The sequence below is a fragment of the Pleurodeles waltl genome, chromosome 9 (genome assembly GCF_031143425.1).
Source record: "Pleurodeles waltl isolate 20211129_DDA chromosome 9, aPleWal1.hap1.20221129, whole genome shotgun sequence".
Classification (NCBI taxonomy): Eukaryota; Metazoa; Chordata; class Amphibia; order Caudata; family Salamandridae; genus Pleurodeles; species Pleurodeles waltl.
The window spans coordinates 120,277,555-120,295,593 of NC_090448.1; the positions used below are offsets into that span (position 1 = coordinate 120,277,555).

At 50.2% G+C, this 18,039-nt stretch overlaps 1 protein-coding gene across 1 annotated transcript in view; it reads left to right on the forward strand.

The window, feature by feature from the left end:
- The window catches only part of LOC138258999 (contactin-3-like), a 1,120,386-nt gene that overhangs the window by 624,090 nt on the left and 478,257 nt on the right, over positions 1–18,039 (forward strand). Inside the window, exon 5 of the mRNA XM_069206372.1 lies at positions 16,907–17,002. Within this exon, the coding sequence (XP_069062473.1) occupies positions 16,907–17,002 (96 nt within the window). The remainder of the gene's footprint in view (positions 1–16,906; positions 17,003–18,039) is intronic.

Sequence of the window (18,039 nt, forward strand, 5' to 3'; positions counted from 1 at the left end):
ACCGTTGTCAGAAGACCGCCAACATACCGCCGTGGCCGCGGTAAACCGCCACAGTCATTCTGACCCAGAACAGGCAAACCGCCAAAATACAGACATCCACAAAAGTCCGCCACACCAAAGACCAGCGAGAAACTGGCGATGACCAAACCTCCACCGTCACGCCAACAGAAATACGCCCACACTATCACGACACCACGCGGCGGTCTTTCAACCACGGTAATCCATTGGCGGTACACACCGCCGCGCTCAAAATACACACACACTTACAAAACACAACCACATTGGACAATTCAAAATACACACACCTGATACACATACAAACACCACTCCCACACACCCAACACAATATAAAACACACACCCACATCACCCACAAACCCCTACTCCTACAGAATCCGGACCACGCACTGAGAAAAAGAGAACTGAGCACCCAGACGCGCATTTTACTTTCACCCAGCAATATTTCCACTCACTTCTAACAACACATCAATACACATCACCACACAATCCACCCCACACATCAACCACACCACCCCATGGCACCGCAAAGACACCCCAGGTTCTCCGAGGATGAACTTAAGGTCATGGTGGAGGAAATTGTACGGGTAGAGCCACAGCTCTTCGGGACACATGTGCAGCACACCACCATTTCCAGGAAGATGGAGCTATGGAGTAGAATAGTCGATAGGTTCAACGCTGTGGGACAGCACCCAAGAAATAGGGACGACATCAGGAAGCGGTGGAATGACCTACGGGGAAAGGTGCGTTCAATGGTATCTAGGCACAACATCGCGGTACAGCGGACTGGCGGCGGACCCCCACCTCCTCCCCCAGAATTTACAACATGGGAGGAGCAAGTCTTGATGATCCTGCATCCTGAGGGCCTCGCAGGAGTATCTAGAGGAATGGACTCTGGTAAGTCAAATCATCACTACTTCATCCCCCCACCCCACCAGCATACCAACTCATACCCCCACCCTCACCCTCACCCCCATCACATCCTGCTCCTTGCAAATGTCTCTCCATCACAGCCCACCCATCCCAACACCAATACCTGCATGCGACCACAGAGCATGGACACCCATCACCAAAGCATGCCTACTGCACATACCCATCCCCCACCAAATCACCATCACAAAGGCCCCCACACGGGAATGCCAGCACTGGGGTACAAGGGCACCCACCCATTACACGCTATGGCACACACAAATGCAATAACCATACTTTTATACCCATGCAGGACCCGAACGCCACGTCACCGCGCAGGAGGGTCCACAAATGTCCACTCCACCCCCAGAAGAGGCCCACAGTGAGGACAGCACCTCTGTCGACCTGGATGTAGATGACCAGCTCGGCCCATGGGGGACCTCGGGACAGTCGGGTCCCCTCAGACAGCCACAGGCCATAGCAGACCTTCCCCCCTCTGGGAACACCAGCACAGCACCCACCCAGCGGGCCCATCCCTCAGTCCCCAGGACACGTCAATCAGCGGTGTGTCCACCACTACAGGGCACCCAGGTTAACCCACCACCCCAACAACAACAGGGACCTGGGGGCAGTGGTAGTGGGCGCACAGTCCAGGGGACAGAGGCCCAGGGAAACAGGGGAACTGGGAGGGCTGCTGTGCGACAGGGGGGGAGACAGGCACAGGGAACCCACTCTCCATGAGGCCCTCTCCTCCGTCATGGGAGCCTACCACCACTCCCAGGAGACGATGGCGACGGTCCTGGCCAGGTTTCAGGAGATCCAGCTTCTGCAGGAGGAACAGTATTTGGGGTTCAGGGAGGAACTACGAAACATCAGTTCCGCCCTGTCCACCATTGTAGGGGCTTTGAATCAGGTAGTCACCACATTGCGGGACACTGTGGCACCACAAAGGGCCCCTGACACTAGCATGGACTAAGAACTGCCTACCACCTCTGCCGGAGCTAGTGGACAGGAGTCCCCGCCACAGGACCAACAGGCCACCAGCACCCCACCCCCTGCAAAAGGAGGACCACCCCGCAAGCGGGCCCTGAGATCCAGGAAGAAGACAGAGTAAGATGCCAAGACCCCCGCCAGGAAAGGATACCTCCCTGATTGTCATCCCACTGTCCCACATTGACACCCTGTCCATTCTTATACTGCCCATGCTCCACTTTCCACAGGCATTTGGACAATGCACCCATGATACTAATAGTCTGGACTCTGCCATGGACAATCCTCCACCATCACCCCTCACCGATTTGCAATCACCAACCATAATAGAGCACTGAAATAAACACAGTTATTGCACAAAACAATCAGGAGTCTGGCTGTGATTTTGTACTAATGTATTAGACATTACCGTCGCAAAATGCATATTTACATTGTGATGCCAACATACCACTGTCACACAGCTGTAATCCATGGGGAAACAAAGCAGATGTCACGCAGTATGGCCCACATCTCTGAAATTGGAAGGGAAAGTCACAACTCAGTTACCATACACTGGGGGAAAAGGTCAGACAGTAGAGAAGTAGTAGAGGTTAAGTATATGTAATATGCCGGGTTGTAATCTTACCTGTGTGTCATTGAAAATACTGCTGTATTACTGTGTTCCTGTTGTCTATGTCGTCCTCTTCGGCTTCCTCGTCTTCACTCTCCACAGGCTCCACAGCTGCTACAACACCACCATCTGGACCATCCTCCTGCAGAAAAGGCACCTGGCGTCGCAAAGCCAGGTTGTGAAGCATACAGCAGGCCACGATGACCTGGCACACCTTCTTTGGTGAGTAGAATAGGGATCCAACTGTCACATTCAGGCACCTGAACATGGCCTTCAGGAGGCCAAAGGTCCGCTCGATCACCGTCCTAGTTCTCCCATGGGCCTCATTGTACCGTTCCTCTGCCCTTGTCTGGGGATTCCTCACTGGGGTCAGTAGCCATGACAGGTTGGGGTAACCAGAGTCACCAATTAGCCACACACGGTGCCTCTGGAGTTGACCCATCACGTAAGGGATGCTGCTATTCCGCATGATGTACGCGTCATGCACTGAGCCAGGGAACTTGGTATTAACATGGGAGATGTACTGGTCTGCCAAACACACCATCTGTACATTCATCGAATGATAACTCTTTCTGTTTCTGTACACTTGTTCACTCCTGTTGGGGGGTACTAACGCCACATGGGTCCCATCAATGGCACCTATGATGTTGGGGATATGTCCAAGGGCATAGAAATCACCTTTCACTGTAGGCAAATCCCCCACCTCAGGGAAAACAATGTAGCTCCGCATGTGTTTCAGAAGGGCAGACAACACTCTGGACAACACCTTGGAAAACATAGGCTGGGACATCCCTGATGATATGGCCACAGTTGTTTGAAATGACCCACTTGCAAAGAAATGGAGTACTGACAGCACCTGCACTAGAGGTGGGATCCCGGTGGTTTGGCGGATGGGTGACATCAGGTCTGGCTCCAGCTGGGCACACAGTTCATGAATAGTGGCTCGGTCAAGCCTGTATGTCAGTATGACATGTCTTTCCTCCATTGTCGACAGGTCTACCAGCGGTCTGTACACGGGAAGATTCCTCTATCTCCTTGCATGTCCCAGCGGACGGTGCCTATGAAGGACAACAGCGAGCACAGAGTCAATCAACCCACAGGTACGTAACCACAGTTTGCACAAAACACGATTCCCAATGCATTGAATGGTTTGTATGAGTGTTGATGCAAGGCCTAGGTATGTGTGACGCAGTTAAAAGTAAGCCATGTGGGCCCTTGAAAAGGGTGGCTGCCTGACCTGTGAAGTGTGACAATGGGATGTGAGGTAAATGCACTGGCGTGGCACACCGTGGCGGTAGGCGGTCGAAGACCGCGGCGCAAAGCAGCATTGGTTAACATTTAACCCTATGGGTCTCAGGAGCCAATGACGATGTGCGCCGGCGGTCGCGGTACGCTCCGCCGCGGTATGCACCGCCGCGGGCGTGACCGCCATTTTCTATCTGCTTAATCACTCGATACCTGATCTTCGACAGGAGAGGACCTACACTGCAAGTGCTGCTGTGACCTCGGTCTGGGAGATACAATGCCTGCTGCGACTGGGGAAAGGGCCCCTGCCTTCACTTCTGAAGAGTTGGAGAAACTTGTTGATGGGGTCCTCCCCCACTATGCGCTACTCTACGGTCCTCCAGACCAACAGGTAAGTACACTGGGACCATGCTTTGTGGCCAATGCCTGTGTTGAGTCGGGTAGATGAAACGTGGTGGGGAGGGGAGCGAATGAGGCATGCATCAAACGACGGATGACAGGATGTGCCACATGGAAAGGGTAGGGATGGGGGGCCACTCACATTGAGGGTGCAGAAGGAGATGACTTTTTTTTCTTCCCCTGTACATTTCACATAGGTCAGCGCCCACCAGAAGATAGACATTTGGCGTGCCATCGCCAAGGACGTCTGGGCCTTGGGGGTCCACCACAGATGGGGCACCCACTGCCGGAAGAGATGGGAGGACATATGACGCTGGAGCAGGAAGACGGCGGAGGCTTAGCTGGGGATGGCCTCCCAACGTGGGAGGGGTGCCAGTCGGACTTTGACCCCCTCTGATGTCCCGGAACTTGGCGGTGGCCTACCCCGATTTGGATGGGCGCGTGAGGACATCACAGCAGACACAAGGGGGTGAGTACACTCTCATTCTGGTGCGCAGTGGAGGTGTCTGGGTGGGGGAGGAGGGCTGTGGGTATCCCTAGGCCAGGGCGATTTCGGTAGGCTAGGCCCCTCCGTAAGGCATGGCCCTGTGCCCTCGCCCCCCACCTCTGTAGGGTGCCATGTACAGCTATTCATGGCCTTGTGTCATCTATGTGTGCAGATGTCGTCCATAGGCTTGTAGGCCATGTCACACGGATTGAGTAGTGGACCCCAAGTGCGCGGCGTAGTGCAGGGGGCTTCTGTGTCTGTCCTCTCCGCCAACGGTGTCGCCAATGCATGCATTCAACATTTCTTTATTTTCTCCCCCCCCCTTTTTGTGGTTTTCCTGTTCATGTGTGCATTAGCATCATCAGGCGGAGGAGAAGTGGCATCGGAGCACGAGGGAGCTGCATCCCACATGGCCCTGGAGGGCCATGCAATGGATTCCGAATACACCAGTGGGACGGAGGGCGAGGGGAGCTCCACAGCGGGGACTCGGGCAGACATAAATGACACGGACTCGTCCTCTGAAGGGAGCTCCCTTGTGGTGGCAGCAACATCCGTGCGCCCCGCAACAACAGGTACAGCCGCCACCCAGCGCACCAGCACAGCCCTCCCAGCAGCCCCTCAGCGTTTGGCCCGTGCCCGCTCACCCAGGAAGGTGGGCATCTCCTTCGCCCCAGGCACCTCAGGCCCTGCCCCAGTCACCCCTGCTGCCCTCACTGAGGAGATCATTCACCTCCTGAGGACGCTCACTGTTGGGCAGTCTACCATTTTGAATGCCATCCAGGGTGTTGAAAGAGAGGTGCACCAGAGTAATGCATACCTGGAGGGCATTCATTCTGGTCAGGCTGCCCTTCAGCGATCGTTCAACACTCTGGCCTCAGCACTGATTGCAGCAATTGTCCCTGTCTCTAGCATCCCCCCTCCAACTTCCTCCACCCATACCCTATCACCTGTACTTCTGCCTATCCCAGACACACCATCAGACCAGCCTGCACACACCTCAACACCCAAGGGAAGCTCATCCAGACATAAGCACCACACATCACACAGGCATTCACACAAGCAACATCCACATACAGACATACCAACACCCACTGCCTCCACTGTGTCCCCCTCCTCCTCGTCTCCCTCCTCCCTCCCTGTCACGTCTCCACTCATACCTGCATGCACAACATCTTCAGCCACTACCTCCATCACCAGCACACCCACCAGAACCCCCCACACACGTGCACTCACCACCCCCACTACCATTTACACGTCCCCTGTGTCCTCTCCCAGTGTGTCTGTGACCCCCTCTTCCAAGATACACAAACGCAGGCAGCCACCAACCCACCCAACAGCCATCCACCTCATGACAGCCTCCAGCCCAAGCACCTTCACCCAAAGACACCAGACTTAAGACTCCTACAACCACAACCTCTTCCTCCACTCCCATACCCCTACACCTACCCGTCCCACTGGTCCTAAAATGCTATTCCTGTCCAAACTTAACCTCTTTCCTACAACTCCCCCACCCCGTCCATCTCATAGGACTCCAGTCAGCACCTCAGCCACCACAAAACCGGGCCCTGTGATAACAGTCTGCCATGGACTGAGGAGTCCCCCACCCTCAAGGGCAGCCAGTTCAGTACGGAGGCAAGGCACGGGCAGCCCACCCCCGGAGAAACACCCGAAGATAGACAGTGGCCAGCGCGAGAGGGTGAAAACACCAGGCACTAAAATCCCTACCATGGCTCCGGCACGAAGTGTGGAGACAGGTGGCACACCGCCCAAGGTGGGGAAGGGCCACAGGCGAACATGGAAGGCTGGGAAGGGCAGCACGCCCGAGGAGACCGCCATCAGCCCAGCTGGCCAGGAGGGCCCCACCAGCCTCATCCCAGGTGGGCAGGAGGACCCCAACAGGCCTGGTACTGCAGACCAGGAAGGCCCCGCCAGCCACCCGACAGATGGGCAGGAAGGACCCGCCAGCCACAGGACAGGTGGCAAATGACCTGCACGCCATGGCCGGATCCGCTGAACTGGGCCCTTCATCTCAAGCACCGCTGAACTGGGCACCGCCGTCGCAAGCACTGCTGAATTGGGCCCGCCGTCTCAAGCACCGCTGCACTGGGCCCTTCATCTCAAGCACCGCTGAACTGGGCCCTTCATCTCAAGCACCGCTGAATTGGGCCCGCCGTCTCAAGCACCGCTGCACTGGGCCCTTCATCTCAAGCACCAGTGAACTGGGCACTTCCGTCTCAAGCACCGCTGAATTGGGCCCCGCCGTCTCAAGCACCGCTGAACTGGGCCCTTCATCTCAAGCTCCGCTGAACTGGGCCCTTCATCTCAAGCACCGCTGAACTGGGCCCCGCCGTCTCAAGCACCGCTGAACTGGGCACCGCCGTCTCAAGCACCGCTGAACTGGGCACCGCTGTCTAGCACCGCTGAACTGGGCCCTTCATCTCAAGCACCGCTGAACTGGGCCCTTCATCTCAAGCACCGCTGAACTGGGCACCGCCGTCTCAAGCACCGCTGAACTGGGCACCGCCGTCTCAAGCACCGCTGGCCCATTAGCGGCAGGGGCAGGTCCGCATCTGTGTCGGGCAGTGCTGCACGAAGCACTCTGGGCACCAGTCCCCCTCCAGAACCAGTGGAGACTGTCATCCACTTGAGAGACTGTGGCTTTGCACTCCCCAGGATGGCACAGTGGGCAACCCACCCACTGCAGAGACTTGAGAGACTGTGGCTTTGCACTCCCCAGGATGGCACAGTGGGCAAACCACCCACTGCAGAGACTTGAGAGACTGTGGCTTTGCACTCCCCAGGATGGCACAGTGGGCAAACCACCCACTGCAGAGACTTGAGAGATTGTGGCTTTGCACTCCCCAGGATGGCACAGTGGGCAAACCACCCACTGCAGAGACTTGAGAGACTGTGGCTTTGCACTCCCCAGGATGGCACAGTGGGCAACCCACCCACTGCAGAGACTTGAGAGACTGTGGCTTTGCACTCCCCAGGATTCAACAGTGGCCATGGAGGCCCCTTGTGGATCTGGCGTCGTGCATTCATCTGGCTGAGGTGCCCCCCTTCCCTTCCTCCTGAGGTGCCTGTAGTTTTCCTATCTGATGCCCCTGCAGTGTTCTCTCCGTTGGAGTAAGGTATCCTGTGTGGGCTTTGCCCATGTGATTTGGGCCCAGTGGTCCACGGACAATGTTTGCTACAATGTTTGGACTTGTACTTATATGTATATAAGTGTTTTTGATGTGTAGATATATATATATATAATTCAGCCAGTAATACAATATATTCCAATGTTTAGAATCATTTCCTTTTGTCTTTCCATTCTTCCGGGGGATTTGGGGGGGGTAACTGTGATGTATTACTGTGCATTGATGTGTGTGTTGTAGTGGGTGAGGGTGGGGGTGGGTGTGTCGCATATGTGTGTCCACGTAATATTTTCTCCTCCCCCCTCCCCTGTGTCGTAGGTGCAGTACTCACCGTTGTCTTCTGCGCCGGCGTTCGTGCTCCTGGTAGAGGAGCAGGAAGACAATCGCTGGGAGGATGTGGAGTTCGGGTTCCATGCTGCCCAGATTCCTCGTGGGGTGTATGGAGGTGAGCGTTTTCCGTTTGAAATGGCTGTTTCCACCGTGTTTTTATCGGCGTGGCTACCGCCCCAGAAAAGGTGGCGGATTAGTGTGTTGTGATAGGGTGGGCGGTACATTAACTCCCGCCTGTCTGTTGGCGGTGACCGCCGCGCTGTTTGTTTGTCCCGCGGTGGCGGGCGGTGGGTTGATGTGGCGGTCTCTGTTGGCGGTTTCCGCCAGGGTCGGAATTCCATTTTTTTTACCGTCAGCCTGTTAGCGGTTTAGCCGCAGGTTTAACACTGACCGCCAGGGTTGGAATGACCACCTTAGTCTGAGTAAACATTTATTAAGCCACTTCCCAGGTCTCAAACACAAATAAATGAAGAAAAAAAATGCAAGCATTAATTTGAATGCAGCAACACACGTGTAGCTACTAACATATTCACAGCTGTTGGATAATAATAATTTAAGAAAATGCAATATATCAACAATGCATATATCGTATATATATATATATATATATATACATATATATACAGTGAATTCGTATATTTATGCATTCACACAGTGAAGCTAGATAATGAAGAATTAAAAATGCATCACCATGGGAACCAAATCTAACATCATCCTTGCCTGCCAGTGTCAAGTTGTGGAACCCGGAACAGCTGAGACAGGAGGAACTTCCCCAATGGGATTTTCCTGAGCAATGCATTCACCCTCAGGAATGAGTTCCATCTGCCTCAGCTCCAATCTTTTTCCCCTTATATACTTTAAACAAAACTTAAGAGGATTGTTCTAGTAACCTCCCTCCCTTCGAATAAGTTGTGAAATTAAAACGCTGGCTGTACTGGGTCAGTATTGAAAAACACACAAAGAGATTGGCCAGATCCCAACGTGTATTTCCAAGACCGAGCTGTACCCTTCTCTGCCATCAACATTCTCATCTTTGTACACTCTTATGAACGTTGCATCCCCTATGTTGTGTTCCCTTCCCTAATGAAAAAAGCTAAAAATACCTGCGCCACCGATGTGATGGCATTTGAAGATAAGCTAAGCATAAAATGTAGTCAGTGGTCAAGATGGAATCAGTGGTTAAATACAGATAGCATTACAACCCACCCTTTGAGCAGTGAAACCCATAAAATACTGGTCTAAAAGTAACACTTTTTGGTTTAAAGATTGTAAGCAGATTAGGTATGCATTGTACACAGTGACATAGCATTATTATAATAAAAATCACTCTAAGTATTCTCCCTAAAATACTGCGTAAGTGCCCAAAATCAGGTAACCAGTTAATTAATCAATCCCACCACCCTTTGTCAACATCTTCTTTTACTCCTTTCACCAAGTCATGTAAAGAGTCAATAATAAACTGAATAGATTTAGAGTGGTCTGATCATGGACGTCATTTAGGGGTCGCCAAGGGTCATAGTAGCGACTCCTGGCTTTAGAGGTGGCAAAGTCAGTGCCAGGAACACAGTGGCAGCTTTTCCGTTAATAATAAATAATAAAATACTACATAATATTATTCATTATTAGGGTACTGAAAGTGGGGTAGAGTTAGCTGGAATATGGACGTCCATGGCAGCTGAGGTAAGTAAAAATGCTTTTAAATGTATGGCGTGTGCTTGCGGGCTAGAGTGTGTTTATTTGTGAATTTGTATTTATGTGTGTGTGATTGAAAGTGTAGGCCAAACAGCACGTGATGTCACATCCACTCCCCCTTTGCATTTTGGTGAATTGACGTCCATGGGTCTGATAGGTTGAAACAGCACAGGCCCTCTAATTCAGAGCATCCATGATTGTGCTTTAACAGTAAATAGTCAATGGTGGCGCTATTTTGCAGTGCAGATTTTCTAGTACCTCGCATATCTAGCAATAACTCGCTATAGCGACGGAGGTATGATTGATGATCTTAGACATTAAACATGCTAACTTGTTAATAACTCGAATATTATAAACAACTAATCTAGGGACTCCTAATATAGAAATGCTTAAACTCACATATTGTGATTTAGATAATAATTGAATTTTAAAGTGACACTCTTTGCTTAATTGAACTGTTTCCCTTGGAAAGCGAGTATGTACAAAGTGAAATGGAAACAACATGAGTCCTAATCATGTAAAAGCACATAGTCCACCAGTTGTATTAGCAGGAATGTATTTATAAGTGGTATTTCCTCAAGAGAACAACCACCCCACTGGTAGTTTGACATGCTTGATGTGGCTAGTAGCAGTCCTCCTTACCTTAAGCCATGATATCCCCTTAGCTGGACATTTGGGACAGACCAAGACCTGGAACAGGCTGGTCAACCATTTTTATTGGCCCCAAATGGCAGAAAAAGTCAAGGAGTTTTGCAGCTCCTGTGTCACCTGCCAAGCCAGTGGCAAGACAGGGGCAAGCCAAAGGCTCCCTTGATACCACTGCCAGTGGTTGGGACTCCCTTGGAGCGGGTGGGGATTGACATTGTTGGTCCCCTAGACCCACCAACTGCCTCAGGTAACAGGTACATTTTGGTGGTTGTGGACCATGCCACCAGGTACCCTGAGGCAATACCCCTCCGGACAGTCACTGCTCCCACAGTGGCTAGGGCCCTACTTGGTGTGTTCACCAGAGTGGGGTTCCCAAAGGAGGTGGTCTCAGATAGGGGCACAAACTTTATGTCAGCCTATCTGAAAGCCATGTGGGATGAGTGTGGTGTTACTTATAAGTTCACCACCCCCTATCATCCACAGACCAATGGTCTGGTGGAAAGATTTAATAAGACCCTGAAGGGCATGATCATGGGTGTGTCTGACAAACTCAGGAGGAGATGGGATGTTCTCCTCCCATGCCTGCTGTTTGCCTACAGAGAGGTGCCACAGAAGGGGGATGGATTCAGCCCCTTTGAGTTACTGTTTGGGCACCCTGTAAGAGGCCCATTGTGCTTGGTGAGAGAGTCTTGGGAAAAGCCTCTCAGAGAGTCCAAGGAGAATGTGCTAGATTATGTGCTGGGCCTGCGTTCACGCATGGCTGAGTACATGAAGAAGGCAAGCAAAAACCTGGAGGCCAGTCAGGAGCTCATGAAGCTCTGGCATGATCAGAAGGCTACCATGCCTGAGTATCACCCAGGACAGCTGGTGTGGGTTTTGGAGCCCATGGCTCCTAGGGCACTTCAGGCCAAATGGACTGGGCCCTATCCAATTCTGGAGAAAAAGGGTGAGGTCAACTACTTGGTATACCTTGGCACCCCCAGGAATCCTCATAGGATCCTGCATGTTAACAGGCTGAAACCCCACCAGGACAGGGCAGACATGACCATGCTGATGGTCACTGATGAAGGGAAGGAGGAGGAGAGTGAACCTCTGCCAGACCTCCTGTCCTCAAATGCACAAGATGGGTCAGTGGAGGGAGTGGTACTCTCTCCCAAGTTGACAGACCAGCAACAAAAAGACTGCAAACAAGTTTTGGAACAGTTTGCTACTCTGTTCTCCCTGACCCCTGGACTCACCAATTGGTGTGTCCATGACGTTGACACTGGTGACAGCTTGCCTGTCAAGAACAAGCTGTACAGGCTGTCTGACCAGGTCAAGGCCAACATCAAAGCTGAAGTGGCTAAGATGTTGGAGCTCAAGGTAATTGAGCCTTCTGACAGTCCTTGGTCCAGTCCAGTGGTACTGGTGCCCAAACCTAATCCCCAAGATGGGAAGAAAGAATTGAGATTTTGTGTGGACTACAGAGGCCTAAACGCAGTCACTAGGACTGATGCTCACCCCATACCTAGAGCTGATGAGCTCATTGATAGGTTGGGGGCTGCCAAATTCCTGAGCATGTTTGATCTGACCTCAGGATACTGGCAGATTGCCTTAAGTCCAGGAGCTAAGGAGAGGTCAGCATTTTCCACACCAGACGGCCACTTTCAGTTCAAGGTGATGCCCTTTGGCCTGAAAAATGCTCCTGCCACCTTCCAACGGTTGGTGAATAGAGTCCTGTCTGGGTTGGAATCTTTCAGTGCAGCTTATCTGGATGATATAGCTGTATTTAGTTCCACCTGGGAGGACCACCTGGTCCACCTGAAGGAAGTGCTTCAGGCCCTGCTTCAAGCAGGCCTGATTAACAAGGCAAGCAAGTGCCAGATAGGGCAAAGCTCAGTTGTGTACCTGGGCCACCTTGTTGGTGGAGGCCATGTACAACCTCTCCAGCCCAAGATCCAGACTATCCTGGATTGGGAGGCTCCTAAAACCCAAACTCAGGTCAGGGCCTTTCTTGGCCTGACTGGGTACTACCGGAGGTTTGTTCAGAATTATGGGACCATAGTGGCCCCTCTGACTGAGCTTACCTCCAAGAAACAGCCCAAGAAGGTCATTTAGACCCCAGAGTGTCAGAAAGCTTTTGACACCCTAAAACAGGCTATGTGTTCAGCACCAGTGTTACTGGCCCCTGACTGTAGCAAGGAGTTTATAGTGCAAACAGATGCTTCAGAGGAAGGCATTGGGGCAGTGTTAGCACAAGTTAATGAAGAGGGCCAAGATCAACCAGTTGCCTTCATCAGCAGGCGGCTACTCCCCAGAGAGAAAAGATGGAGTGCCATTGAGAGGGAGGCCTTTGCTGTGGTCTGCTCCCTGAAGAAGTTGAGGCCTTACTTGTTTGGCACTCACTTCCGTGTACAAACTGACCACAGATCTCTCAGATGGTTGATGCAGATGAGGGGGGAGAACCCACAACTGTTAAGGTGGTCCATTTCCCTACAGGGGATGGACTTCACAGTGGAGCACAGACCTGGGACTGCCCATGCCAATGCAGATGGCCTTTCCATGTTTTTCTACTTAGCTGATGATGACTACCAGGGTGTAGGTTAGTACCCATCACCTTTCATCTGGGGGGTGGGGCAGTGTAGGAAAGTCCTCCTTTTTGCCCTGGTCACCACCACACTTTTTGGACAGGTACTGGTGGTTACTGACTCTTGGCTGTGCCCTGGGTACTGCTTACCAGTCCCAGGGCCAGTGCTCTGTGTAAAATGGATATGCAAATTAGGCTAATTATGATTGGCTACGTTAACCTACCTATAAGTCCCTAGTATATGGTAGGGCATGTAGGTTTAGGGACCACAGCATAGGTAGTGCACCCACAGGTGCACTGTTGAGGTGCCCAGTGTCATTTTAAAGGCAGGCCTGCCTTGCTGGCTGCTTTTAAATTAAAGTTATATGCAAATTCGACTTTGGAATTAAAAGTAGTTCCAAAGTCTCAAACTGCCTTATTTTTACATATAAATCACCCCTAAGATGTGCCCTATGTGCCCCTAGGGCTGGGTGCCATGTAACTATAAGCAGGGACTTTATAAAAAATAGTTTTATAAGCCCTGGTGAGGTAAAAACAGCCACATTTGTTTTTTCCCTCATTGTAGTAAATGGCCTTCATAGGCTAGAATGGGGAGACTTTATTTTAATTTTTAAAGTCTCCTTAAATGATGCATACCAAGAATTTGGTATCAAGGGGGTCATTCTGACTGCGGCGGACGGCGGTCGCCGCCCACCACGCGGTTCCCGCCGAAAGACCGCTCCGCGGTCAAAAGACCGCGGCGGTCATTCTGGCTTTCCCACTGGGCTGGCGGGCGACCGCCGAAAGTCCGCCCGCCAGCCCAGCGGGAAACACCCTTCCCACGAGGACGCCGGCTCAGAATTGAGCCGGCGGTGTGGGAAGGTGCGACGGGTGCAGTTGCACCCGTCGCGAATTTCAGTGTCTGCTAGGCAGACACTGAAATTCTTTTTGGGGCCCTCTTACGGGGGCCCCTGCAGTGCCCATGCCATTGGCATGGGCACTGCAGGGGCCCCCAGGGGCCCCGCGGCACCCCCTACCGCCATCCTGTTCCCGGCGGGAGAACCGCCAGGAACTGGATGGCGGTAGGGGGTGTCAGAATCCCCATGGTGGCGGAGCGCGCTCCGCCGCCATGGAGGATTCTCAAGGGCAGCGGAAAGTCGGCGGGACACCGCTGACTTTCCGTTTCTGGCCGCGGCTGAACCGCCGCGGTCAGAATGCCCAGCGGTGCACCGCCAGCCTGTTGGCGGTGCTACCGCCGACCTCCGCCATGGCGGTAATTACCGCCAGGGTCAGAATGACCCCCCAAATGTATTGTTGTAATAAATCCCACAACTTCCAGTTGTTGGATTTAATATAACTTGTTCAGATAAAGAGTTTTAAACTTTACCTGAAAAGTTGCCCATTTCAGCCCTGCATTGTTTTTGCTGCTGTGCTCTGATTGGCCAGCTCTAGTAGCTTGGCCAAGCTGCCTTGACGAGGTGTGAAGTGGCCTGGCTTCACACAAAGGAATGTGCCTGTGGGAGGGAATCTCCCCTCAGCAGATGGTGAGGCAGGAAGGGGGAGGGCTGCCAAACTGGTCTTCAAAGGCAGAGAAGGACATTTGGAGCAACCAGCAACACCCCCACATCCTGCAACCCCAGACAACTAGGTGCCCCCTTGATTAGATTAGGAGAGGGCAGGAGAGGGGTGTGTTTATGATTTTTAGCCACACCAGTGGGTGGGCTCAGCCAGATGTAACCTCCAAAAATCTGAATAAGCCATGATGGATTTTTAGAGAATGTTGCCTCCTGGGATTGATTTTTGCCACACTTCCCAGGAAGTGGTCATCACAGGGGGAATGACCCTGCACCTGATTGGAGAACCAGGACCCCCCTGCTTTTCACCCAGGAGCAAGGATAAAACTGGCAGGCCTGCACCCACACATCAGATCCCCATCAGATTCCAACAAGGAAGAACCAAAGGAGAAGAAGGACTGCCCTGCTGGACCCCTGGCCTGCACCTATAACCTGCACTCAGAAGGACTGCACCAGCTGCACACTTGGGCTTCACCACAAGAAGGACTTTGCCTGGCTTCAACTGGTTCAAGGAGGGACTCCCTGGTTGCTACAGGTGAAAAATTGCTATCCAGAGTCCCCTGCACCAACTCCTGAAGAAAGCGACCAGCTGACCACTGTCCAGTGGCCAAAAAGGAGTTTGTGCCAGGTGCATTCTGGGAGTTGTAGTCCGCACCCCCCAAGGACCATCTCAGAACTTCTGGACCCTTGGGGTGAGCTGTGGACCCCAAAAGTACCTTAAAAGGACATCTGGGAGAAGCCCCAGAAGTTTGGAGAAGTTTGGACAACTTTTGTAAAAAAGCTCCATAGAGGGACCGACCTGCCGCGGCAACTCTAGCCGGCTTGCCTCAACCGCGACCCGGCCTGATTTGCTGGTTCGTCCCGGTAAAGAAAATCTCCGAAAAAGAGACTAAGGGGGTCATTCTGACCCTGGCGGTAATTACCGCCATGGCGGAGGTCGGCGGTAGCACCGCCAACAGGCTGGCGGTGCACCGCTGGGCATTCTGACCGTGGCGGTTCAGCCGCGGCCAGAAACGGAAAGTCAGCGGTGTCCCGCCGACTTTCCGCTGCCCTTGAGAATCCTCAAGTCAGGTCAGCATATATGCTCTCATATCTGTCAGGAGATTCCAGTGAAGGCCTCGTGTTCTTTCAATTTTCTTCATTTGGGTCAAATTATTATGTCCCTACATTCTAAATTTGGATAAAAGTCTACTTGGGAACATTTTTCCCATTCAATTGTCCCATGTTAACTTGTAGAAATCAATACAACTTGGAAACACTGGCTGCTTTCTCTACATTCTTGTAATATTATGTCAAACAGGAAAATGTTATCCATCTCAGGTTCCTTTTTCCCAAAGCTATACTGCGCTGAAGAGTTGTCCGTTCTCAAGGAAGGAGTCTGTATTTGTGGGAAATTAATTTTACGAGGATTACCACTCCCTCCACAAATCTGAGGATTTGCATTGTCATCCAAATCTAAATCATGTTCTAATTCTTGACCTAAATCAATGCTCCTAAGGAGCATTTTTATTACCCAGTTAGATGACAGTTTCTTTAACTATGGGGATGTGACATTCCCATAACCTCATCAAAAGTGGGGAGGTAATCTCCAGTGAAAAAAACACTCAGAAAACTACTTCTACTGCACTTTATCGACGGTTTTTCCAACCAATCTAGTTTTCATTATTAGTAAAATACTATGCTACTGGTTTTGCAGAACAGCTTATGACTTACGTCTCTGCTTTGGCTGCTGGTTTTCCCAAGGATTTTATTTTAAAATGTGCATGCAAAAACACGTGTATGGGCACATTTTGTGTTGAATTTGTTATTTAAAATGGGAAACTTTCTGCAGTGCTCAGTTCTGCTGTCATCATGCCATTTTCCCAACTGTCGGCAGAGTACAAAATCATTTTGGCCAAACTTAGCCCTGTGCTTTTCAGAAAATATAAAGCTAAATTTGAACATGACCTATTAAATATATGTTATTCTTAAGAAAGGAAACTTTATGTCAGTATATCAATAGTTCTGTGGAGGCTGCAAGACCATTCTAGGCTTATTTAGAAACCTGTTCTTCAAAACATAACAACATCCTGTCCTGGTTCTATATATGACTGACTTTACTGGAATTAGGCCATGGCACAGATCTTAGCAGTATGCCCCTTAGGAATCACTTTTAATAGAAAGTTCCATAATTAAAGGTATCTAAAAGTTGAATTTACCCACAGACATTATATTATTGTGGATTGCCAGTTATTCTTTTAACACAAATCATATTCAAAGACATTATTACAATTTTTTAATGTATTTTTCAAAGCCTGTTTTTTTTGTTTTTCATCAGATCTTGAAAACTTTAAAACTAAAACAAGAAGCACCGTTTCTGTTCGTGAGGGACAGGGAGTTGTGCTACTTTGTGGACCCCCACCCCATGTCGGAGGTAGGATGAACATTGTAGGCTTGATTAATTTTTTAACATTGTCTTATGTTACAGTTTTCTATTCAGACTCAAATGGTCTTTGAGCAACTTACTAAACTGTCACTTCCATCTATTCACTTCCAGTCTAATGTGTACCACAATGCTGCATATAAATGTATGTTAATGTGTTTAAGTACCCAACAGGAATATTCATTTCAATACATGTTCAATGAAAAGCAATCAGCAAATTAAATTAATGAGTCATTTATTTTGTTTTTTATATTCCTTGTGTTTTCCTCTGCAGTCAACTATGTTCTATTTTTCATAAAGACCTTATATAGATCACATAAAGTCAATGTGTTCTTCACAAAACCAATTTGTACTAAATGTTGAAGTTGTGGTTCTATGCTTTCAATAAAAGTTTTTTTTTAAAACATCACTTCAGGCTGATGCAAACAATGTGTAAGGCTCATAGTTCCATTGCAGTGATATCTAGACTTCAATCCTGTTCCTTCTTGTCCACCATGTCCTTTAGGGAGGCTAAAAACGACAGTCCAAGAACACAAGAGAAAAGGGAAATTGGGAAAGGCATACTTAACCAAATAACACCCTCTCTATAGCCTGGTATTGTCATGTCATCAATGCCTGGAGAGAACAAACAAACACATTCCTTGATAGTCTCCTTAATTAAGCAATCTAAAGCTAGCATATCTTGTCTATGATATACCTTTCAGAAACCACTCTGAAACATACATGTTTTTCTGAACACAAATGATTCATCCCCAATAAACACTAATAAATGGTAGTCTATAGGCTAATTCTAAAGGAGCATGCACAACCTAAATCATCACCTTCCTTGAACAATATTGAATGCAGTTCATAATACATTCATAAAAACACATCAAGTATGTGAATCAAAGCTTTTAAAGGAATGGGAGATTGTCACTTTGCAGACAAAAAAGTGACTGTACTTCAATGGGCTCAGTCACGAAACATTAACATCTTTAAAGAAATGTCTAAGTCCATAAAATATAAACAACACTCCAAAATAATAACTT